Here is a 25,210-nt window from a genome sequence, read left to right as displayed (position 1 = left end):
CAAAGATACCACGAGGATTGCCAACCGTCCTGGATTGTCCTGGAGTCTCCAGGAATTAAATATTAATCTTTCATTAAGAGCTATATAATGTGATGCAGGGGGATGGAAGCTCCCTAAAACTGGGGGTGCTACGGGCACTGGAGCTGTGGCCCCTCTGGGCCATGTCACCCCTTCCCAAGGCCCTGCTCGTGTCATTTCTTCTCCCAACCTCCCTGCCCAGCCTCTTCTCCCCAAGACACCATCCTTCACGCCCTCTCTCAGTTTGCTTCCCTTTATGGCTGGTAAAAGTGATGGGGCCACAGCCCCCTTGATGGGATGATGCCTCCAGGAATATACCCAACCAACATTAGCTAAACTAAAACGGGCAGCAGTAGTGTAATTTTCCCGGCAACCGTCCTGCAACTCTGATGTGGTGGGAAACTTGTAATCATTGAAATGTGCCCCAGCCTCTAGCCCCTTGTGCTTTCTGAGCAGCTCCCAGCAAATATCCCAGTTGTGGTGTAATATGGGCAGATACCCAGCAGGATCTGGTCTAAGACTACTTATCTCAGGCAGATCACAAAACAGCCTTTAAAGAAAACAGGTTCAAATCACTGCTAATGTCAGTCCTGTCCCCTCATCAAGCCGGACTGAAGAGCACTTGTCAGACTGAGCCTTAGAGTTATATGATTCAGTGCACTAAGATGAAAAGTTCTATATCCCATTACCAGTAAGTGCTATTTATAATTATCATGTTCTTTTCTGGGATTTGTTTTTCAATATATTTTTAGTTATTTGAAAATATGACGCTTTCCTCCTTGAGCCACCCTGAAAGTGATTCAATGAATATAGTGGCAAAGGTTATATAAGACAGCGGTGGGTAATCTATAGCCCCTTGGGTAATGCTACTGCAGACCACTGGACCCCGTTGGGTACATCAGCACAATGGCCTTCTTTCTCCTTTTATGATAAGAGATGTTAGAGACCAACTCCTCACATGTCAATTGTATTTCTGTAGTACATGTAGGGACAAATATTTATCCATGCTATAGTCACAGATGTGGCCCACATGGGTGAAATAAATATGTTTGCAGTGGTATACAACATGCCTGAGTGTTGTTACATTTTCTCATAGAAGACCACATGTGTTGTGATGTGCAAATGCAGAGGGGCTGAGCTGAGAGTGCTCTAGCTATTATAAATGTTCTAGTGGTTCTCTCCACTTTTATATTTATGAAAGAAGCCAAGCAACTGAAAGAAAAAAAACCCAGAAAGAAGCCAAGTAAATTATAAACTTGGCATTTTTCTCTTGCTCCGAATTTAGGCATATTTGCTTAGAGTTAACAACTAATAGAACTAGCTATAAAATACATGTGTTGCTATAGGGCTCATTCCTGCACAAAGGAAATCCTTCTTCAATAGTTTTCATAGAGCTGCCTGGTAGTATTAAGGTTAGATCAATGGAGGGTTGAATTTAGTTGCTTTATTTGGTATGTTAATCTTTGTTTGATTTTTAAGTGATACCAGTAAAACAGATATCAAGGAAAGCCACCTGCTTCCGTTAAATAAGCTCCTTTGTCTAAGACTTAAAGGGAGAAAAAAAGCCAGGTGGAGTTATTGATCTGTGAATATCAGCTGGCTGGGCCTGGCAGTCACTGGACTCCTATTTCTGTTAATTGCCCGTGTGCCTTGGAGGAAACCCTGGCCAAGCAAATGAGAGAAATAAATTACTCTGTGTGTGGTGATTTTGTCTCTCTTAGCTGCAAATAGCTTACTCACAGTAACACTGAGATCCTGTAAAGATAACACATGGGTGAAATCCAGATCCCACTGAAGTCAATGGTAAAACTTCTATTGGTTTCAGTTGGCCAGGATTTCACACCATATGTTTTTACTATGATTATGATGCAAGGTGGATTGTTTTGGTTTTGATCTCCCCAGTTCAAGAATCTGAAAATTGTGAGAACTTTTCTGAGAGTCACTTAACAGAATTAATTCTACCTAATATTCAGTTTTTGGGTATTTCTTCTCTTGATCCTGCTCCTGTGTCCCTTGATACTGAGTAAAACAATTTTAAATTATGTTGTTGGTAACAGCGTTGTAGGTTTAATATTATAGAAGTTTACCACTACATTTTTTCTTTGTAAAAAGCAGCTAAGTTTTTTTGTGAGGAGAAGTCTAATGATTATTCCTCCTCTTTTCTGCTTTGGGCTAAGATTTTTTAAAACTAGGTGTGATCATTTAGATGAAAAACTGGTCTGTCTAAGAGAGAAAGTTAATAATCTACTATATATTTTAGAAACTTTGTGTGCCTGTGTCTGTCCATCCATTTGTGAGTCTATTTGTTCAAGAATTCCTTCTAAATAGTAAAAGCTAGGACTACCAAATTTTGTATGCTGATTCCTCTTATAACTTAAAGCAAGGTAAGAGTTTGGTTGTGCCAGGACAATAGGATCTGCCTGGAATTCGATTGTTTCTCATAAAACGGAAAGGGGGGGCTCTGCTCAAAAAAAGAGAGTTATACAGTATAATGACCATAAAGGGGCAAGCAAGGGGCCAGAGATGGGGACCAGGAGAGCTATAACCACATTGGGACAGCAGGGGGAATGACTGGAGAAAGGGACAGCTATTTACTATATATTTCAAAGAGCTTGTCTGTTTGTACCACAGCAGGGGGACATGCACCCTTCCCCTGACTGTGCCTGCTGAAGCTGCAGCAGCCATTGGGGCTGTGTCTAAACTACATCCCTTTTCTTGAAAAAGGGATGTAAATTAGACACTTCGATATTGCAAATGAAGCCAGGATTTAAATTTCCCGCACTTCATTTGCATAATGGCGGCCATGGGGTTTTTTTAACGGGGCTTTTCGAAAAAAAACCAGCTGTTTAGATAGGGATTGGTTGAAAATAAACCCTTTTTCGAAAGATCCTGTACTCCTCAAAAAATCTTTCAAAAAAGGGTTTTATTTTCGACTGATCCCCGTCTAAACAGCCGTTTTTCTTTTGAAAAGCCCTGTTTCGGAAAAAAACCTGCGGCTACCATTATGCAAATGAAGCATGGGAAATTTAAATCCTGGCTTCATTTGCAATATTGAAGTGTCTAATTTACATCTCTTTTTCGAGAAAAGGGATGGAGCTTAGACACAGCCTGACAGATGCTTCTCACCTGGCCCCAAACTGCTGTGGTGAGAGAAGGTTGGGGGTTGTCTTTTCTCCCCGGGGCAGCCTGCACGCTGAATCCCTCCTTCCCAGCCCCGCTCCAGAACAATGAAAAAAACCAAAACCCTAAACAAAGTTAAGGACCCGACCAATGCTGAGTAAATCTTCTAGTAAATAAATACATAAATAAATACATAAAGAAGCCTTTTCAAGTCTTAGATTTGGTGCATAACTATGCACCACTGCTTAGAGGAGTATTAATTGTTTGCAAAAGGTCATTTAAAGTAAATCTATTTCTTCAGGATAATTTAAAACAGAGCAGCTCAATTCTCCTAGTCTAGCCACTTGACTTTTAGCAGTATTACAGATATCTATTTTTACACTGTTTTGGGGGTATATATGAAAATATAAGCATTATAAATGCCACATTTCTTTCCTTTTAAGATTGACAGGACTCTGCAAACCTTGTACTTTTATTTAAAAAAAAACAAACAAACCCAGAGCTCAAGCTATGATGGCTCTTAAGTTCTGGTTATTATTGTACATGTTTTAGAGCACCATCTTCTGGTAGACAGGTCACATTACACTTGATTAACAACATTTATCTGCTAGACAAAACTATTTAAAATATTACTTTGAAAGCTTGCAGATCATTTTTCATTCTAAGCCTGCATTCAACAATGTTTAAAGTGTTTTACATTTTTCTTATTCTTTCAATATTTCAGTGCAGATGCAGCACCAAGCTATCCAAACATAACTAAGGACAACACCTCAGAGATACCGATGATTGGTGCCCGTAAGCTTAGACAAAGTATCCCCAATAGGTTTATGTCTATTTAACTATTTACATATAAAGTTCACATTAGTGAGTGTTTCTAATTTTTCATATAGTTTTGAATCCCACAACTTTCAGGTAGTTTAAATGGTAAAATTAATAAAACAATTTGTTGGCTAAGATTTTGGATGTCTGCAACACCTGGTCTCTTTTAATCATAATTATTCATAAACACAGAACATATTTTCTACTATAACCAGCTGGCATCATACCAGACATTCCACTTGCACATATACAAATCTCGTATTTACTAATTCAAATAAGTTAATTAAGAACATAAGAACAGCCGTACTGGGTCAGACCAAAGGTCCATCTAGCCCAGTATCCTGTCTGCCGACAGTGGCCAGCACCAGGTGCCCCAGAGAGGGTGGACCAAAGACAATGATCAAGCGATTTGTCTCCTGCCATCCCTCTAAATGAACCTAATTAGTTCATTTAAATGTGGGGCAAAATCAGAAGCCTTGTCTGAAAATATGGTCCCCACATTTCAGACATCTGGAAAAAAGTGATATTTACAACTACAGAGCTAGTTTGTCTTTGAATGATAAAAAGAAAGTCATGAACGGAATACTACAAAACCTTGGCCAATTAGCAAACCCTAACATTCTTATGGTATCTGAGCCCAAACATTGACAACTTTGTAATGATTATCTACTGTGATTTTTCCTCTTTTTTAAAAATGCCAGTTTACAGTTGGAAGATATAACTGAAGTCTTTACTTTATATTCAAACAACAAATAGAGCAGATCAGTAGGGGCATGTCTTCACTGCAGGGCAAAAGTTGAATGAAGATATACAACTTCAGCTACGTCAATTGTGCAGCTGAAGTTGAAATAGCGTAATTCGACTTTTGGCATTGTCTACCCAGCAGGAAGTTGAAGGAAGAACAATCTTCCTTTGACTTCCCTTACTCCTCGTGAAATGAGGGTTACAGAAGTTGGAATAAGTAGTCCTCCAACTCACCATTATTTCAAAATAATTGCTTGCTGTGTCGACATGTGGTCACGAAGAGTGGGGGAGCCACCGGGCCCTGCACCCCCATCCACAGTCAGTTGTGACTCTCAGCCAGCAAGTAGAGCAAAAGGTTTATTCATTGACAGGGACATAGCATAGCACAGACTTGTTGTTACAGGAACCAGGAGCTTTCAGTACAATCCATCTTGGGGAGGGGGGCCCAGAGCCAGGACCCTGCCCAGCTCCCTCTCCCCCCCCCAAGCCAGTTGGACTCCCTTCTCCCTAAGCCAGATGAAAAATTAATGTCACACACCCAGCAACTGGTCCCAACCCTCTGTGTAACCCCCTCCCCCTTTGTTCAGATTCTCAGGCCAAAGGTTTTATTTGCTGTCACCTGGTCCTCAGGACATGAGATACTGAACATGCTTCCACACTGAGTCATGCCCAGCCTTTCCCTCCTCATCCACATAGTGTTGCAGTGCCCAGGGAAACTAGAAACAGAGTTACTAGAGAACAGGACAGTAGAATCACATACAACGCAACAAAGCAAACAGAGTGAATACATAAACAACAAGGAGTCCTGTGGCACCTTCTAGACTAACAGATTTATTGGAGCATAAGCTTTTGTGGGCAAAGACTCACTTCGTCAGATGCACCAAAGTGGGCCTTTGCCCACGAAAGCTTATATTCCAATAAATCTGTTAGTCTATAAGGACTCCTCATTGTTTATGCAGATTCAGACTAACACGGCTACTCCTCTGATTCTGAGTGAATACAGTGACTACAAAAGTGAATACAATCCCCACTGTGTCTCATGCGCATTTTGTTGTTTCAAAATAACATCATTCTGAAATAACGCTGCTGTGTAGACGTCCCCTAGCAATATTAGCTTGCTAACTTTGCCCAAACAATATGCTTTGACCATGACCTGAAGAATCTCTTTTAGAAGTGAAAGGGGATTCCAGTCTCTGTTGAGGTTACTGCTTTGGATCATGATGTTTAGAAGAAAATACTATCAATAGCTCTATCCATTTAATCTTCATGTTCAATGCAAGTAATAGTATATTAAGTAAAACCATCTCTCACGCTCTCTGATACGTTAGTGAAATAATACATGGGTAATAATGACAATGTAACAATTTACAGTTTTGCTTGTTTTAGGGATGTAATAGTGTAGTCGATAAACCGATAAGGAAAAGCTTATAGGTTAATGCTATAGACAATACACATTTGCCCCCCGCCCTTTGCCAGTAAATTTTTTAGCAGACTGGCCAGCAGCCCAGCTCAGTCCCAGCTTGCACTGGGTCTGGGACCTACTCCTGCTGCAGCTCTTAACTTAAAGGGTATTAGGAGCTGGGCGGGCAGGCTTGCGCCAGGTCTGGGAGCTCAGACACATTCCACCCCCCACTGGACAGGTATTGCTGCTATTCCATGCTGCTGCCTCTGTATCAGAGACAGCAGCGTAGGGTGGCAGGCAGCTGGTCCGTGAGTTTTTAAACTGGCTCCCCTCGCGGACCAGCTCCAGCCTGGCACCCCATGCTGCTGTCTCTGATACAGAGGCAGCAGTGTGGGGTGGCAAGGGGCTCCCTATGAGTAGGGCCGGAGCACACTACCTGCCAGCCCCACCACTGGGGGCTATAGACTAGTCAACTAACTGATAAGAATTCATGAGGTTAATTGACTATTCAATTAACCAATATTTAACATCTCTAGTTTGTTTTGTTATACGTACACTGGGATCTCTTCATCCAGGGCTGAAATGTTGTCATCTAGGAGGAGAAATGTAGTTACACAGCAAAATTAAGATAGATAGGAAAGGAAGATGAAGAACAATATTACTAATAGGAAGATCAGTGGATCTTAGGAAGGAAGAAGATACTTACCACGATTTGGAATTTGCTCAAGGCACTGGAGACAAGCTCCTCACTTATGTGAAATGTGTGGTTGGAACCTGCATGACTACAGTGGGTCAAGGAACTTTGTTTTATATCTAATTTCAAAGATATCACCACCATTAGCAAGGCACGTCCAGCCTGATGTTGAGCATGGCTCACTGATTAAGAGTATGTCTATACTGGAGTTGGAGGTGTAATTACCCTGATAGAATTGATCCAGGTAACGTCCTAAAAATAGAAGTGCAGCAGCAAAAGCGCAAACAGCAGGATGGGTTAGCTGCCAGGAGTAGGATCCCATCTGAAACCCTAGGTAAATATTTGTGGGGGACTCCTGCCATTTGCACTGCTGCAGCAACACTTCAATTTTTAGTGCACTAGCTCAGTCAGAGCTAGTACAGGTATGTCTGCTGGAGCTGGAAATTGCAGCTCCCAAGTAGATGTACACTAAGGGTGTGTCTAGACTATAGGGTTTTTTCGAAAAAAGTGGCCTTTTTTCAAAAAAACTTCCACTGCATCTAGACTGCTGCTGCGTTCTTTCGAAAGTAAATCAAAAGAAAGTGGCAGTTTTTTCGACTGTGGAAAACATCATTTTACGAGGAAGAATGGCTTTTTTCGAAAGTGCTCTTTCAAAAAATGGCACTATGTAATGCAAACTGAGCTTTTTCAAAAGAGAGCATCTAGACTGCCTGGGTGATCTCTTTCGAAAAAGCGGCTTGCTTTTTCAAAAGTACTGGTTGTAGATTAGATGCTCTTTTTCGAAAGTATCTTTTAAAAAAGCCTCTTTCAAAAGAGGCTTGTAGTCTAGACATAGCCTAAGAGAGAAGAAAGAGTGTCATCTACTGGTATCACTATTGCTTTCCACAGATATACATTTTCGTATGCTCTCCCCAGCCATTACCATTTGCTTTCTTAAAGTGATAGAAATGTAGCCGTGTTAGTCTGGGGTAGTTGAAGCAAAATGCAGGACAATGTAGCACTTTAAAGACTAACAAGATGGTTTATTAGATGATGAGCTTTCGTGGGCCAGACCCACTTCCTCAGATCAAAAATCTGAGGAAGTGGGTCTGGCCCACGAAAGCTCATCATCTAATAAACCATCTTGTTAGTCTTTAAAGTGCTACATTGTCCTGCATTTTGCTTTCTTAAAGGCCTTCTCTTACTTTTGTTGCCTTGTCTTCTACCAGTCTAATAACCATACAGACTCTCTTCATACAATACTTCCCTTAAAACACCTTTCTTCCAGAAGGCTGAGCTACCTTGTACATCCATCCTTCCTCAAAGAAGTGTCGATATAACAAAGTCAGGAACTAAACTGTCCAGGTAAAAATAAATAAATAAAAAGGCTCTCCCCCCTCTTCCCGCATATTTGAATGGCCTGATTCATATTTGAATGCTTGAGACAGGCAATATTTACAGCACTGACAGAGCCTGAATTCATTTAGTCTACAGGATCCAACAATAGCCTTACTGTAAAGATCACAATTTGAAATTGCAAATTAGATGCTACTTGGCAGCTGCGAAAGTCAATAGGCGTTGACCAGGGGGTTCATTTATTTCTCTGGCTGGTTCAAAATTGTCAGTGTTGCAGAACAAAATTAAGGTATCATCTGGAACTACTATAAGCAGTAAATTAGTAACACCAGTTTCAAAGCTGATTTTTTAGGAACCAGGCCAGTGAATTGTTGTCAATTGCCCAACTTGGGCTTTCTCCTGGCTGAAGGAGAGAGTAAGAAAGTCTCATTTTGACAGTTCAGTGGATGGGTTGGTTAGGCCCCAGATAAAATATTTTGAGAAATACGCAATTGCTTTCTTAAGTGTTGGGCTGGGGAGTTGGGAAGGAAGAGAGAGTCCACAAGAATATCTCCTCACAAAACACTCCACAGACCAAGGGAGCATGAGCTTCCATTTTAACTTCATGCTAGTTTCCATTACCCAGTTTAGTAAAGGAGTTGAGCTGGAAGCAAATGCATATGTTCATATTTAATTACAGTAAATACTTCACTGTACTTGTATACTGCTTTTCCTTCCAGCACTCCAAAATACTTTATTACACACACTTAAACTTTAGAACATGCCCACAAAGTAACAAACATTACATACTAACTCTCTTTTACGGCATCTTTCTGGCTGCTCTCGTAAGCAACTACATTAGAGAATGTTACATCAATGTAATTAAAACCACAGCAAGTTACACCAACACAATCATGGCTATGCATCAGAACAATTAGTTTGCAAAGATGTAACGACACTGCAGTAATTATACTGCTACAGAAATCTATTAACAAAAACAAGCCTTTACTGCATCATATAGGGAATCAGGTGAAAAACTGTGAAAGGACCTAGATCTCTTGACGATTCCTTTTCTATTGAATATATTTTCTTATTTTGAAAAAACCTGTACAAAGTGTTTAACAACTGAAATCGTCATAGTTGAAAATGGGAAATTTCAGAAGTTACTGTTTCTGAACAGTAAACTTAACAAAATCTACAGCTGTCAGAAACAAGATAAAATTAACGAAATCTACAGCTGTCAAAAACAATATAAAGTTTAGGTGAAAAAATCCTATAGTAATGTGAATTTGATGATGATCAGAGATAAATTGAGGAGAGTCTCATTTCTGTCTTTCTTAAATGACTTTCATCTGCTGTCAGAGCCAGTCTGCAAAATTAGTGATTCACCAAGTATTGTTGAACTTCATAAATAACCCAAGGCTATGTCTACACTGTCAGCTTCTTGTGCAAGAATTCTTTTGTGGAAGAGTTCTTGTGCAAAAACTCTTCCACAAGAGAGCATCTACACTGGCATGTGCTTTTGCGCAAGAGATGTGCTTTTGAGCAAGAGCATCCATGGCAGTGTAGATGCTCTGTTCCGCAAGAAAGCTCTGATGGCCATTTTAACCATAGGGGCTTCTTGTACAAGAAATTCATGTTGCCTGTCTGCACTGGCCTCTTCTGGAAGAGCTCTTGCACAAGAGGGCTTCTTTCTGAGAGGGAGCATCAGAGTTCTCGCGCAAGAAGCTCTGATTTTCTACAGTATGTCAGTTTACTTGCGCAAGAACGTGCGGCCAGTGTAGACAGGCAGCATGTTTTTGTGCAAGAGCGGCCGTTTTCACACAAGAATGCACCAGTGTAGACACAGCCCAAGAGACTATCTGGCACTAAATAACCAGGGCATCTTGAAGTCACCTATTTCTATAGAAACGGCTTTTTTTAAAGGCATTATTTTTATAACTCCTTTTTATTAAAAACGTTAAAAAGGGAAAATCCCAAATAAAACTCCTAAAACCACTTTTTTTAAAAAAATTAGGTGTGTTAAATTTTAGGCTAGATTTCAATTGTAAATCATACTGTGCTGGATAGGTTACATTCACACATCACTCAGCAAATACAAGATTTTAACTGAATTGTTGATATCTAGGATTTCATTTTCACATCTAAAAATTTAGTTAAGGGAGGCTATACTATGCTTCTAAGTAGTATGTAACCCTTTTGCCAGGTAGTTCCAGCAGCAGCCAGGGCTGGGTTCAGTATCTAGGGGTCCCTTTTTATCCATCTCACACAGAACCGACTCGAGCCCCCACCCACTAGCCTGGGAAATTCACATACCCCTGGGTGCCTCTGAGAGGCAATGCTTTCCCACTCGCAAACAGAGTCTGAGTGTAGAAAACTTTTAATGAGAGAGTGAGAGAGCTTACATGGTATTAGCCTGGGAAAATACCACAAAGGCTGCATCTAGACTGGCAAGATTTCCACAAAAGCAGCTGTTTTTCCGGAAAAACTTGCCAGCTGTCTACACTGGCCGCTTGAATTTCCGCAAGAACACTGACGATCTCATGTAAGATTGTCAGTGTTCTTGCGGAAATACTATGCTGCTCCCGTTCGGGAAAAAGCCCTCTTGCGCAAATGCTTTTGCGCAAGAGGGCCAGTGTAGACAATGCGGTATTGTTTTGCGCAGAAAAGCCCCGATGGTGAAAATGGCAATTGGGGCTTTCTTGCACAAAACCACGTCTAAATTGGCACAGACGCTTTTCCGCAAAAAGTGCTTTCGCGGAAAAGCGTCCGTGTCAATCTAGACACTCTTTTCCACAAACGCTCTTAAAGGAAAACTTTTCCGTTAAAGCATTTGCGGAAAATCATGCCAGTCTAGACGTAGCCACAGAGTTTATAATCCCCCACCAGTAACCGGTCCAGCTCAAATGGATTGAGAAATGTCCGTTGCCTCTCAGGCTCACTAGTCCAACCATGTAAGGATTCCATTCACTCACCCAAACTTTCTCCATACCCCACTTCAAATGTCCCACTTACAGCTCTGTCCAGTCAGTGCGGACCCAGAACACATCACCCTAATGATTCCACTCAGGCTACGTCTAGACTGCAAGCCTCATTTGAAAAAGAGCATCTAGACTACAACCAGTATTTTCAAAAAAGCAAGCCACTTTTCCGAAAGAGAGCACCCAGGCAGTCTGGATGCTCTCTTTGGAAAAACCACAGTTTGCATTACTTAGCGCCTTTTTTTGAAAGAGCACTTTAGAAAAAAGGAGCTCTTCCTCATAAAACGAGGTTTTCCTTGGTCGAAAAAGCTGCCACATTCTTTTAATTTACTTTTGAAAGAATGCGGTAGCAGTCTAGATGCAGGGGAAGGCCACTTTTTTAAAAAAAAACCTGTAGTCTAGACACACCCTCATTGAGCCTGAGGCCATGCCACCTTTGTGCTGCTCCTGTGGTCTGCTTGCTCCGCCTGCTGCTGCCCCTACCGGCCACCCGTTCCTGCCAGCCACCTTGCTGGCCACCAGCCACCTTACTGGCTGGCTACCATTGCTTCTACCAGTTGCTCTGCTGGCCACAATGGGCCTGGCTCCAAACCAAACCAGTGACATCAACACTTAGTGATTTCAACTCTTTAGCCACCACCTAGGCTGGAAAAAGATTCCAGCTTCCACTGGAATAACAAAAAGACTCCTAATGGAGTCTACTTTATGCTTATCCTTAGAACAGAGGGAAAGGGGGGGGGGGGGAGAGAAAGCGGAAAGAAAAGACCGGTTGTACCAGTCTTATGTCACATACCTGGCAGGCACAAAGCAGACTGGCTCAAGCCTTTTCCCCCCAACTCAATTCACTCAACTCTGGAAGGGGGAGGCTTGTTTATCTGAGACCCCTTACAATGATGGTGTCTCTCCTGCAAGCACTGGTATCATATTTTACAGTTCCCACATTTAGGGGTAGCATGGTTGTAACCCCACAACAGCCCAAATTAGTTACAATACATCACATTCCATTCTAACAACTGATCCTCCATCAGCCCTGGCTGAATTGGATTTATATAACCACACCCTGGATTCCTTCTCCATCCCGAATGAGATGTATTTACATATCAACAGTTAATTATCTTGCAGGGTTAAACAACTTCAGCTGGCTGCATTGCAAGCAGTCCTTCAGACCCCTGGCTTACAAGTATATAAAATCACACATTCACAGACAGCGCAATATTTACCAGACACACAAATGCTGGGTTCTTAACTCCTGTGATTCAAAGTTTAGGGCCAAATGCATTTTAGATCCATTGCAGATTTCTAGAATGTGGTTTTAGTGGTGTTTCCAAGGGACAGTACAAGCTGGCAAGAAGGCAGCGTTCCTCACACACTTTGGGGAAACTGTTGTCGTACAAAACAAAGCAATACAACAGACAGAACACCTAAGCATTTGGGGCGTTTTGTGTTTTGGGGTTACTTGCTAGTTGCCTGAAAGAAACAGTGTACTGAGCTTGTGTCTGTCTGTCTGTCTGTTTGAAGGACCTTTTGCTGTGGCCAGCAGTCAGAAGCTGTGAGCTTCTTAATGAGGATTTGAAATCTAGAACCCTCTGTTCATTGGTCAAGCCTTAGCCAAGCGGTGGGGCTATCAGGAAGGCCAAGCCTTAATCAGAGCCCATGAGTAAGTGACCTGGGGCAGCTAACAGGGAGTTTTGAGAGGTAGTTGGAAGGGGGTGAGGTACACTTGCCATTCTTTAAAACTTTTAAACTAAACTAAAAAGAAAATTTCCTGATTTAAATAAAAACCCTGTCAATATCCTAAGTAGCTGTAGGAGAGAATGCAGGCAGAAGCCCAGCAGCAGAGTGGGGGCTATCCTGTGTATTGCACTCTATGTAGCATGTATGATTACCAGCTCTGTGGGCAGGTGGCATATGTGTGCATTCCGTGCAAGCAGCTCCTGGTCCTCAGAGACCACGTACGGGCTTTGGAGGCCAGGGTAGTCGAATTGGAGGTGCTAAGAGAGCTGAGAGGTACGTAGATGAGACTTTCCGGGACACTGTAGAACTGTCCCACCTCTGGTCAGGCAGCTCCAGTGCTGTTGAGGGTGAAAGGCTCAGGGAAGGAGAACATTCAACTGGAGCAGAGGGAAACTATCCTACAGTTGGGATCCTCCTTCCAGAGGATGTTATGGTATCCTCTTGTACTGAGGATACATCTCCAGGGGAGGAAACTCCAGTCATTAGGAAAAGACAGTTAATAATGGGGGATTTGATCATTTTAGAAACATAGATAGCTGGGTTTGTGACAACTAGAAGAACTGTATGGTGACTTGCCTGCCTGGTGCAAAGGTTGTGGATCTCTCAAAACATCTAGAGTCTTATGTGTAGTGCTGGGAAGGAGCCAGTGGTCATGGTACATGCAGGTACGAATGATATAGGGAAGGGTAGGAGAGAGGTTCTAGAGGCCAAATTTAGGCTGATAGGAAAGAGACTGAAAGCCAGGACCTCTATGGTAGAGTTCTCTGAAATGCCTCCAGTTTCACGTGCAGGGTGAGGTAGGCAGGCAGAGCTTCAGAGTCTCAATGCATGGATGAGACGATGGTGTAGAGAGGAGGGGTTTAGATTTATTAGGAACTGGGGAAACTTTGGGGATAGCTTGTAGAGCAGTTTTTAAACTAAGGTCTGGGGGAAAGATGACAGGTGTGGAGGAGCATATGGATCGGACAGACACATCTATTAGGGGAAGTTCTATTAATAGAGATGCTTTATGTTCTAGTCAGGAGGAGAGGATGGAAGTATTGGTTGGATCAGATGAGACAATCAAATGAAAAAGAGTCTAATGTGAGGAAATGGCAGACAGATAAATAGTGGCAAATTATTAAAGTACTTATACACAAATGCTAGAAGTCTAAATAGTAACATGGGTGAACTAGAGTGCCTAGTTTTAAAGGAGGATATTATATCAATATTGATATAATAAGGCTAAATGAATTCTTTGCTTCAGTCTTAATGGCTGAGGATACTGGGGAGATTCCCATACCTAAGCCATTCTTTTTAGTGACAAATCTGAGGAATTGTCCCAGATTGAGGTGTCATTAGAAGAGGTTTTGGAACAAATTGATAAACTTAACAGTAACAAGTCACCAGGACCAGATGGCATTCTCCCAAGAGTTCTAAAAGAACTCAAATGGGAAATTGAGGCACTATTAACTGTGGTTTGTAACCTATCCTTTAAACCAGCTTCTGTACCTAATGATTGGAATATAGCAAATGTGACACCAATATTTTAAAAGGGCTCCAGAGGCGATCCTGGCAATTACAGACTAGTAAGTCTAATGTCAGTACCAGGTACATTAGATGAAACTATAGTAAAGAATAAAAAAATTGTCAGACACATGGTATAATTTGTTGGGGGAAAATCAACATGGATTCTGTAAAGGGAAATCATGCTTAACTAATCTGCTAGAATTCTTTGAGGGTGTCAACAAACATGTGGACAAGGGGAATCCAGTGGATATAGTATACTTAGATTTCCAGAAAGCCTTTGACAATGTACCTCACCAAAGACTTAAGTAAAGTAAGTTGTCATGGGATAAGAGGAAAGATCCTCTCATTGACTGATAACTGGTTAAAATACAGGAAACAAAGGGTAGGTATAAATGGCCGGTTTTCCGAGTGGAGAGAGGTAACTAGTGGAGTCGCCCAAGAGTCTGTCCTGGGACCCATCCTATTCAACTTATTTATAAATGATCTAGACTGAGAAAGGGGTAAACAGTGAGGTGGCAAAATTTGCAGAAGATACCAAACTGCTCAAGATAATTAAGACCAAAACAGACTGTGAAGAGCTTAAAAAAGATCTCACCAAACTAAGTGATTGGGCAACAAAATGGCAAATGAAATTTAATGTTGATAAATGTAAAGTAATGCACATTGGAAAAAATAATCCCAACTATACATACATTATGATGGGACTAATTTGGCTACAACTACTCAAGAGAGAGATCTTGGAGTCATTGTGGATAGTTCTCTGAAAACATCCACTCAGTGCACAGCAGCAGGCAAAAAAGCAAATAGAATGTTAGGATTCATTTAAAAAGGGATAGAGAATTAGACAGAGAATATCTTATTGTCTCTATATAAAACCATGGTACATCCACATCTTGAATACCACGTACAGATGTGGTTGCCTCATCTCAAAAAAGATATATTGGCATTGGAAAAGGTTCAGAAAAGGGCAACAAAAATGATTATGGATTTTGGAATGGGGGTCTCATATTGAGAGAGAAAAGACTTGGACTTTTCAGCTTAGAAAAGCAGAGACTAAGGGGGAATATGATAGAGGTCTATTAAATCATGACTGATATGGAAAAAAGTGAATAAGGAAAAGTTATACACTTATTTCCACAATATAAGAACTAGGGGTCACCAAATGAAATTAATAGGCAGCAGGTTTAAAACAAACAAAAGGAAGTTTTCTTCACTCAGCGCATAGTCAACCTGTGGAACTCCTTGCCAGAGGATGTGGTGAAGGCTAGAACTTTAACAGGGTTCAAAAAAGAGCTAGATAGATTCATAGAGGTTAGGTCCATCAATGGCTATTAACCAGGATGGTTAGGAATGGTGTCACTAGCCTCTGTTTCTCTGGAGGTATGTGACAGGTGAGGGATCACTTGAGAATTACCTGTTATGATCCCTCCTTCTGGGGTATCTGGGATTGTCCACTGTTGGCAGACAGAACACTGGGCTAGATGGACCTTTGGCCTGACTCAATGTGGCCATTCTTACTGTTCAGTGACCAAGGAAGCACAGAATGAGTTTGGGTCCTCCCTCTTTTGTCTCCTTCCCAGCCTTCCAGTCTGCAAGACTGATGCCTTTGAATGTTCTTTGACAACTAAATAAAATGGATAGTGGTGACAAAAAGTCCCTCAAGAAAATACATCCAATTTTTAGAGCAGAGAATTGAGAGCTATGGCCCCAAAGTTCCATTGTCCATGACAATTCTGTTGCAAAGTTGCTTATGTTTAAAGGAAAATCTTAGCCATTTGGCTCATACCAAATTAATATTCCAAGCGATGAAAAGCAACCCCTCAACATGAGTGAACTTGACACCAGAAAGTTAATGAAAACTGCGGCTTTCCCTGATAAGTACAAATAGTAAATATTTCCTTAAAGTCTTGCATACCAGTCATTGCTAGCAAGCAAGTTTACAGCATCTTTGACACACGCTGTCAGCCTATAGGGCATGAGTTTCTGATTGTGGCATGATTGGAAAGCTCTAAAATATGGATCACAATCGGCAGTATTGCCACTAAATGTCTTTTGACACGCCTTGTAAAGAAAGATTTACATCTGAACATATATTCATGATAGACTACAGATTCTTTTTTAACAAGGACTTCAAAGACACATTGTCTGTACTCTTGAATTTAAATTCCTTATGCACACAGAAAGCTACAGAAGCAAAACATCAAGAACATTAGTCCTTTTTCAATATTGCTTCTCTATAGAATATATGGAGATATACTTATCTCATAGAACTGGAAGGGACCTTGAGAGGTGATCCAGTCCAGTCCTCTGCCCTCACAACTGGACCAAGTACTATCCCTGACAGATTTTTGCCCCAGATCCCTAAATGGCCCCCAAGGATTGGGTTTAGCAAGCCAATGCTCAAACCACTGAGCTATCCCTCAGTGAGGGATCTTCAAATGGATATTACTTTGGCATGATTAAAAACACTTTTGGATCATGTCATTTTCAACTTAGCATCACATTCAGTCCTATTAACTTAAGAAAAAGACTAAACATCTAGTCTGGAATTTCATATTTGGATATCTGAATTGAGAAATCATCAAAATTATAAAATGAAAAGACTAAACATGGTATTCTGAAATCCTGTACTTTTTGTTTTGTTGGCATCAACATAATTTGCTGTTTACAGATGAAAAGTACCTTATGTTGATGCCACAGCCTAGATACACCAGGAATCTGAACATTAGGTAGTCTTATTTCTGTATTGCACATTATAATCAACAGATTCTGTAGATAATTTAAAATTCGGTTCGTGTGCAAACTGTAACAACAAACCTAATTGGTTTAATTTTATTGGCTCTGTAGTACGAACATTGGACATACTGAAGCAAACAGTATTAATTCACTAAGCTAGATGGTCTTCCATTTTGAAAATAACTTAGGCAAAATAGTAGAAATCCTTATTTAGGGTGCAAAATCTACTCAGATTGAAATATGTTGCAGACATATTACAAATGTTGGGTGCTACTGAAATGAACAAAAAAGTAACACTTTCAAAATATTGTTCCAAAACTTATTTACTACACAGTAGTTTTTTAAATACCAAACTGAACTACAGAACTTCTTGTTAGAAAGAAATCCAAAACAGCTGTAGCTTTAGTGTAATCTAATGAATCACATGAAGACCAGTGCCAGCCCTTTCCAAACCCATGAAGTGGCAATATCCATTGGAGATTACAACCTGAAAGAAGGTGGTTCAAATACTCACACTGAATAGTCCAATAACATTGTCCAGGAAAAAATACTGACAAAAGTTTTATTAAAAAATTCCCCTTCCACCTCAAATGAATTTTTAAGTTCTGTACGATGAGATTGTTTTAAAAATTAAAATAGTACAGTATTAATTTTTGAAGACTGTATACATTGTAAATTATCCAAAAATTCCACATAAACTTGGACTGTGCAAACTGATATAGCAAGTATTTCAGATGTCATTTATTTGGTCCATGAGATGTACAGTATAGTAGTATTATTTGAGTTTTACAAAACATCAAATATAAATAACCTGAAACTGTAACAATACACAAAATTTGCTTCTTACATTGACATACCAGGCAGTACGTGCTGAAAAACTTGAGTAAATTAACATTGTTTTACAGTAATATACACAGTGCCAGTTGATGTTTAAGATCAGAATTTAAACATAGCACTTCATATTTCTTTTCTTTCAAAGAATCTGCTATCTCAGATTATTTAAGGGTGTGAAAAATGGTTAGATCTAGGCTAAATATATTTTTGTCTAGCCAAAATAAAAATCTAATGTTTATAAATCTGGGTTTCAAATGATGACCCTTTTACTACAGGATTTTTTGTCCTAATGAATTATAGCTAAATGTATTTACATAAAAATAACATGCTTTGTTTTCATGACTGTTTAAGCAAATACTTATGTTTAAGTATTTATAAACTAAGTTTCTACTACATTTAATATAGCATATTGGAAAACTTCTAAGATTCTATTGAAATTAGTGCTTTGCCATCAAGAGGAATGGACACAAATTCTGTCATCTAATGATGTGATTCCCCTGGGAACAAAGGCCATAAAAATAGTCTAGTTCTGGACATTTAACACACCCCAAAGTAACATCTTATTGTATTACATTATCTAGATCTTTCTCTCATTGGGTATTTGCACTCAATCTAGTGCTATTATGTCATCTTGCTCTTCTGTCTGGTCTGTACGCATTCTCTTTGTACTGACATGCTCTCTATCTTCTAGTTTTCTCTTGCGGTTTTTATTTTCCATATCATCAGTATTGGTTGAAGGATCTTCATCATCAGAATCAACTATTAATACATCATCTTGATCTGGAGCTAAAAAAAAAAAATCAATTGATGTGTTCTAAAAACTGGCTGTTTCATTTAGCACAAAACCAAAAAAACGCTTTCTGTGACAAAAATGCAGTCATTGTTTCTTGACAAACCATTTCCACCTCCCCATACCCACTATTTTTTATTGGGATAAAGGTTAATTGGCAAGATGTTTGTGCACATGCAAAGTCAGTATAAAAACATATATATGCTCTATGGGCAGGTGTATTAAGTCAAGAATAATTACACATTTGAGTCCATCTTCAACTTTTACTCTTTGAGAATGAATTAAAACATCTATTAACAGTCATATTTCATAAGAGTGAAAAAGAATCAGGAATAGAAAGAATAGATGGGAAGCTTAACAAAGAGCTAAAAGATGACAATGGAAGACCTAAAGAGGAGAACAGAAAGGACACATTTAAAAAAGGACATTCACCTTTTAAGAATACTGTTTTCTATGAGAGTATGTGGTAGAAAGTTTTTTTGAAGTATTTATAAAAATTGCCTCTATCTAAATTTGAAATAGTTCTGAGTATGTCCTAATATTTTTTCTTAATTTAGAAAAAGTGATCACACTTTTTTGCACATATGTTTGGACATGACCAAAAAATACAAATTTCCCCAAAAACTATAAATAAAAAATATGTAATTTCTACTCATAAGCTTTCAGTTTCATACAATTGGTGCTATATCTGAGTGCACAGTAAGAAGCTTCAAATATTTTAATATTTATAGAATTTTAGCGTTCTATATCCATTTGAGTTATTTCTTAGAACTATTGAAGATACTTTCTCAGACAGACATTCTAAAACTGAAGGTGAAGGTAAGGATTTTTTTGGTTAGCAAATATTGCTTTCACCATGCTTTGCTTATAGTGAGGAAAAAGGAGGCAGTATGTCCTCGTACCCAGAACACTGGACTTGGTTTTATACTCAGCCCTGGCACTGCCCTACTGACCGACCTTAGCGGAAAAAAAAATCACCCCCCCCCCCCAGCCCATGCCTCAGTTTCCCCATCTGTAAAATGGGGATAATGCAACTGCTCTGTGATCTGCTGATGAAAAGCACTATAAAATGTAAGAGAGCTAGATGTTATTAGTGTGCGTGTGCAAACGCACTTGTGTTCACAATTGATTTTTTGGGTCAAACTACTGCCAGCACCAACTGGTTAAAAAACTGCAACAGAGGAACTATTTGCTTTGTGTGAGTTCATAAAATAATTTTATTTATTCACCAAAATACAGTATGATATGACAAACCTATTTTATACAATTGCAAATGATACTAGTCCTTTATCTGCTCTATGCCTACAAAATTATTTGCAGTTAAGTATCTTCCTTATAAGACAAACTATTCAAATAATTTAGATTTAAAGTTTATATTTAAGATAAAATACTAGCATTTTTAATGATAGTCTCAAAGGTGCATTTTTACTATTTATATGTTATATACACATGAGCAGGGCTCGACAAATAGTGTAATCTACTCTCCCATTGCGTGTAGATTACACCCTGGAAGAGCCGGTGCGGCGCAATCTGCGCATGCGCAGAGTGCTGAACTGCGCGGCTGATGAGCAGGGCTCACCGCCGCTCGGTGAGCCCTGCACATAAGAAGCTTTCATAATAGGTAACTTGGGCCCCACTGCCATTTCACATTAGAAAAACTAACTGAAAACTAAGTCATCCTGTAAAGGACACTTTATTTTAATGTTTTACTTGTAGTGCACAATCAAACAAGTAGATGTCTAGTAAAAGGAGATATTTAATTCAATTGCATAACTATTCTTACCTGTTGAAGTCGATGGCTGTGCTCCATCATCACTACCATTGGTAATGTTCTTAGAAACTGGTTCTGATGGTTTGGGGCCAACTTTTTCAGGAGCGTCTCCAACAACTTCAAATTCTACATCTTTTTCTAGATCTTCACTGTGGAAAAATCCATATGCTTTTAATCAAACAAATAAGCATCCATATTGGTATTTTCATAATGAAAACCATATATGACACCATTACTAACAGACCAACATGTAATTATTACAGAATGATAATAAATACAAAAGCTGATCAAAGTCCCTCCAGACCTGACATGCTTTTTGTATTCACATACATACCTTGCTTCAATGGCCTGACCTACTCTTCAAATAAGAACAATATTGAGGGAAATAGTCATTGGAATTCTTTTCCTAATCATTCCCTTCAATTTAAATACCCACTGTCTGTGTTCATCACAAATGCCGAGTGTCTGAATCTATTTTATAAGAATTTTATCAGTTTCCCCACAATTATATTTACTTTATTTTCAAGAGCATTCTATACATTGAAAAACATAACCCACCATTTTCAACTGACTACCGATTTTGGGCACCAAACCTGCAGTCCCTTTTTCTAATCACAGGTAGTAAAGTAATCACTGATCTTCCATTTAGTAGTTTTTAATATAATAGCTATACCTCTTTTCTCCTTTGAGATCCACCAATTGCATTTATTTTCAGCATATGTTGCATACTTGTTTGTATTTCATAGAATTATTTAAACTAAGATCTATTGAGGTTCTTGCAGTAAAATTGTCAATTATTTCAATCCAATCGTGAGACAGTTGTTCCCTTACCAAAGTTTTCATATGATTTTAGTTATTTATGTTTTAAACTTTTGCGTTTAAAATTCACCTTACAATCTCTCTCTCTATATATAAAAACATTTTTCCTGCAGAATGACAGAGTGACCTCAACATGTCATCTGAGTCGTGTCCCCCCCCCCCGCCTCAGCAGAGTCAGAAGGGGAAACAATGTCCATGTCTCGGGGCAGGATGGGAACCCTTCACTGTTGGGGCGATTTTCCCCTCTTCTCTGAGGAGCAAGGCTGGGAGTGGTGGAGGGGCAGGGCCTGGGGGCTTTAGAGGGCGGGAGTCCCAGCCTAGATTGGTCATTCTCCTGGCCCCTCCTCGGAGGGCACCCTGGACTCCCCTCTGGCCCCTGGCTCCCCTTCAGGAGGGTCAGGGGATGGCAGCAGCTCCTTGCTGCCCCGACAGGAAGCGGCTCCAGCTCCCTCAACTGCTGCCAGGCTACGGCTCCTGTGGCCTGGAAGCCTTCTGCCCCGGCTCCCTAATAGGCAATGGCTGCTGGGCAAATCAGCGAGCTCTGCTGCTCCCCCATCCCTGCTGCTTCCCATCCAGTCGCCTCCGGCCCCCACTCTGCTGAATGGCCAAGGCCAGGTGGCAGCGGCAGCAGTTTCCGGCAGGTTTCGGAGCGACAGAGCCCAGGACCTGAAAGCAGAAGCAGGGCCAGAGGCAACTGGATGGGAAGCAGCAGGGATGGGGAAGCAGCTCTGCTCCCACGCACACTTACCCAATGAGTCGCCTCTGCAAAGCCAGCATCTCCTGCCAGGCATAGGGCAAAGGCAGTAGGGCTAAAAACAGTGGGGCTGACATGCAAGAGAGTAGCCCCGCCCAGACCAGAGCAGTGGGAAATGGAGTCTCAGCCTGGATGGAGGCAGCGGGGTCAGAGGCCAGGAGAGCAGCTGGACTTGCGCCCCTGGTTGAGAGGAGTGCACCCTGGCAGGGGTGGGGGTGGCAGGGCTGGCGACGGGAAGCAGGGCTGGAGGGGACCTTCCCTGGTCTGGCAAACTCTGTGGTTTGGGATCACTCAGGTCTTGAGTGTGCTGGACCAGGCAGGTCCCACCTGTACTAAAATGTTTCAAGGACCTGTTTTACACCCACCCACCACAGGTGAAAATAAGAGGGTGTGTAGCAAGAGGGGGAGGGGTTGGCACGCGTAGTGGCTGGGGGAGGGGGAAGGGTGGTTGGCACGCATAGCAACCAGAGGGGGGAAAGGGTGGGGCATGTGGCACATGTAGCGAGCAGGGGGTGCAGCCCCCTACTGTATTCTATGTAATAGCTCATGTAAGAAAAATAAATGTACCAAAATCTTTACCTATGAAGCACATTGATTAACAGGGTATAGTCCTGCAGGAAATCATCTGCTTGTAGTCGAGAGCCATTCCGAATTCCAAATTCTGATAATTTCCTGTGGTTATTTGCTATGAAAATCATGAAATATTTGTCAGAATTTTTACAAACGTAAGTACTAGTACTTTAAAGTTAATTGACCTGCATTAACGCCTGTGATTAACACAGAACAGGATTAATGCATTAATTTTTTAATGTGTTAATTGCAGGCGTTAATGCTGCGCTTCCCCTTTAAAGTACCATTTTGGCACTTCAAAGGGGCAGCGCAAGCAGAGACGGGAATCAGCTGGAGTCCCCAGCTGATCCCAGGCTCCTAATGCGCTGCCCCGTTGAAACGCCACCACAGAGTTTCAATGGGGAGACACACACGATTAATCGTGATTAAATTTTTTTAATAGCTTGACAGACCTACTTTAAAGAATAGAAATTTGCTTTTTAAAACAAGTAATTCACAGTAAGAAAATGAGAACGATCAAGTAAATTTGATTTACTTCAAATAAAATGTTAACTAAAATATAAATTACTTCAAAAAGGTACACATATTTTAACATGTTGTAAGTAAAGTTTAAAAAGTCAGAAGATTCAGAGTCTTCTCATTCATTTTTATTTATGCATTGAAACCCTTATGATCTTTCCAATACCTTGAAAAAACAGAACAATAAAGGAATAGAGAAACATTTAAATTCAGTTTCTTGGTCCCTTTGCATCCAGCTTACTCCTTAATATATTTTTTTACCTTTGTGCATAATGTACAGGATTAATAATAAAGTGTTTCAAACAATACTATAGTAGGCCATCTGGACTCAACAAAGTTTCAAATGAACCAGAAAGTTAATATGAACATACCTTCTGTTTCTCCCTCCTCTGAAGATATGAGAATAGTCCCTTTTCCATCATCTATCTGTACATCTGGTGCTACCATAGCAAATTTTTCTTTCACTATCTGAAAGAATAAAAGAATGACAAATATTGAATACTCTTATTTTAAGACCATTAATACGGGAAAAATGGAATTTCCCCCTAAAACTAGCGTGATTTTCTTCTTCTCTCCCATATCTTGTGAGGTATTTGCATTTAAAGCCTATTAAAAATCAATATTTATTTCATCCGGTCATATTAAATGTCCTCACCACAAGAGGAACCACAAAACCCAGTCAATAAAAAATAAATGTCTGCAGTATGTAACTAAGACCCTCTTTTAGGTGTTCAGGTAGGTTTTCGTAAAACCTCGTTTTAAGATACTCATTGAAAGACAGGATATTAAAATTGTTACAATCTTATATTTGGAAAGCATTTTCAAGAAACACTACAATATATTGACTACTGAGAGCTTTTTCAACGCATTTATTTCTTAGAATAGCAAATCAATTTTTAATCAACTTTTAGGATATTTTAAACTTAAAATTTAGGCTTTGTTTCTAATAAGTGGGGTTTATGAAAACCTAAATATAAATAATTTAAACTCTGAAAATATTTTTAAAGAGTTCCCTTACAGATTTTAAAATGCAAATTAAAAAGTATATCAAATTAATTTGTGTTCCCCTTTCTTCAAGTACCATAATTGCTAATTTTGATATACCTTAATAAAAAAGGGTTAAAACTTTAACAACATTTTGTTGTACAATAAGTGTGCTTAATCTCAGATATAAATATTTAAATCAAAATAGACAAAAGTCTAAGTTAAAAATGACAGTTAAGGTTTCAGAGTCTTTACCTTATCCTGTAATGTCAACACAGTAACCTTGTGTACATTAAGTTTCACTGTCACTTCTGGTTTACTTGCACACACATAACAATTGGGATTTGGAGGATCCAATGCACAAGGAACAAGGAGCTTCTTTCTTGGGTTTGGTTGTTTGTTCAGAAAAATCTTTAAGGAAGAAAAGGGCAAAAAATCAGGATCAAATGTATAATGAATAACTTCAAAACAAAAGCAAAAATGTTATCTCACTTACCGTTCTACATTGGTCTATTTTTCCTGATAAAATCTTCAAACCCTCCAGCACTATCAAGCCAGCAATCACTGCATTAGTTGTTGCTATAGCAGGGATAATATTTCCTGCCATTGCTGCAAAAAAAAAAAAAAAAGGAGATTTTTTTTTCAGTGTGTGAACCTTAAAAAGAATGCTAGAGAAAAATACTTCATTTAATGAAAACATTATTAATTTTATTCTTACACTTGATATCAAATCTGCTCTTCATATTCATACTGAAAATGTGCATTCTGAGGTTTGCAGCAGAAGTTACAAAATCCATTGCAGATGGGTCATCCTGCCAACAAGTTTAACAAAACATTTCAGAATATATTTTAAACTGGATGAAATGTTTGCAAAAGTCTATTACCATAAACAGACAATTTGAGAGACTTTGTACAATACACAGTTATTCAAATTGATGCATTTCTTCTTTCAAACAGTATTGCATTTCAACTTTTAGACAGTGTGGTACTTTAAACAAATATTATGAACACTAAGCATTTGTATTTTGTAAATGTATTTTGTAAATACTAAACATTTGCTTTAAATGTTCAAAGCAACTTCTAGACACTAATCACAAC

General features: G+C 39.7%; 1 protein-coding gene across 1 annotated transcript in view; it reads right to left on the bottom strand.

The window, feature by feature from the left end:
* Nucleotides 1-17,376: 17,376 nt before the first annotated feature.
* The window catches only part of UBA2 (ubiquitin like modifier activating enzyme 2), a 29,712-nt gene continuing 21,878 nt past the window's right edge, over nt 17,377-25,210 (bottom strand). Inside the window, exons 11-17 of the mRNA XM_075940077.1 lie at nt 24,831-24,924; nt 24,609-24,721; nt 24,368-24,523; nt 23,500-23,596; nt 22,619-22,724; nt 20,479-20,615; nt 17,377-18,691 (exon numbers count right to left, since the gene is read on the bottom strand). Coding sequence (XP_075796192.1) covers nt 18,513-18,691; nt 20,479-20,615; nt 22,619-22,724; nt 23,500-23,596; nt 24,368-24,523; nt 24,609-24,721; nt 24,831-24,924 — 882 coding nt within the window. The 3' untranslated portion in view covers nt 17,377-18,512. The remainder of the gene's footprint in view (nt 18,692-20,478; nt 20,616-22,618; nt 22,725-23,499; nt 23,597-24,367; nt 24,524-24,608; nt 24,722-24,830; nt 24,925-25,210) is intronic.

Source organism: Pelodiscus sinensis, chromosome 12, assembly GCF_049634645.1.
Source record: "Pelodiscus sinensis isolate JC-2024 chromosome 12, ASM4963464v1, whole genome shotgun sequence".
NCBI classification, from domain to species: domain Eukaryota; kingdom Metazoa; phylum Chordata; order Testudines; family Trionychidae; genus Pelodiscus; species Pelodiscus sinensis.
This window is presented reverse-complemented; position numbering and strand designations above follow the sequence as displayed.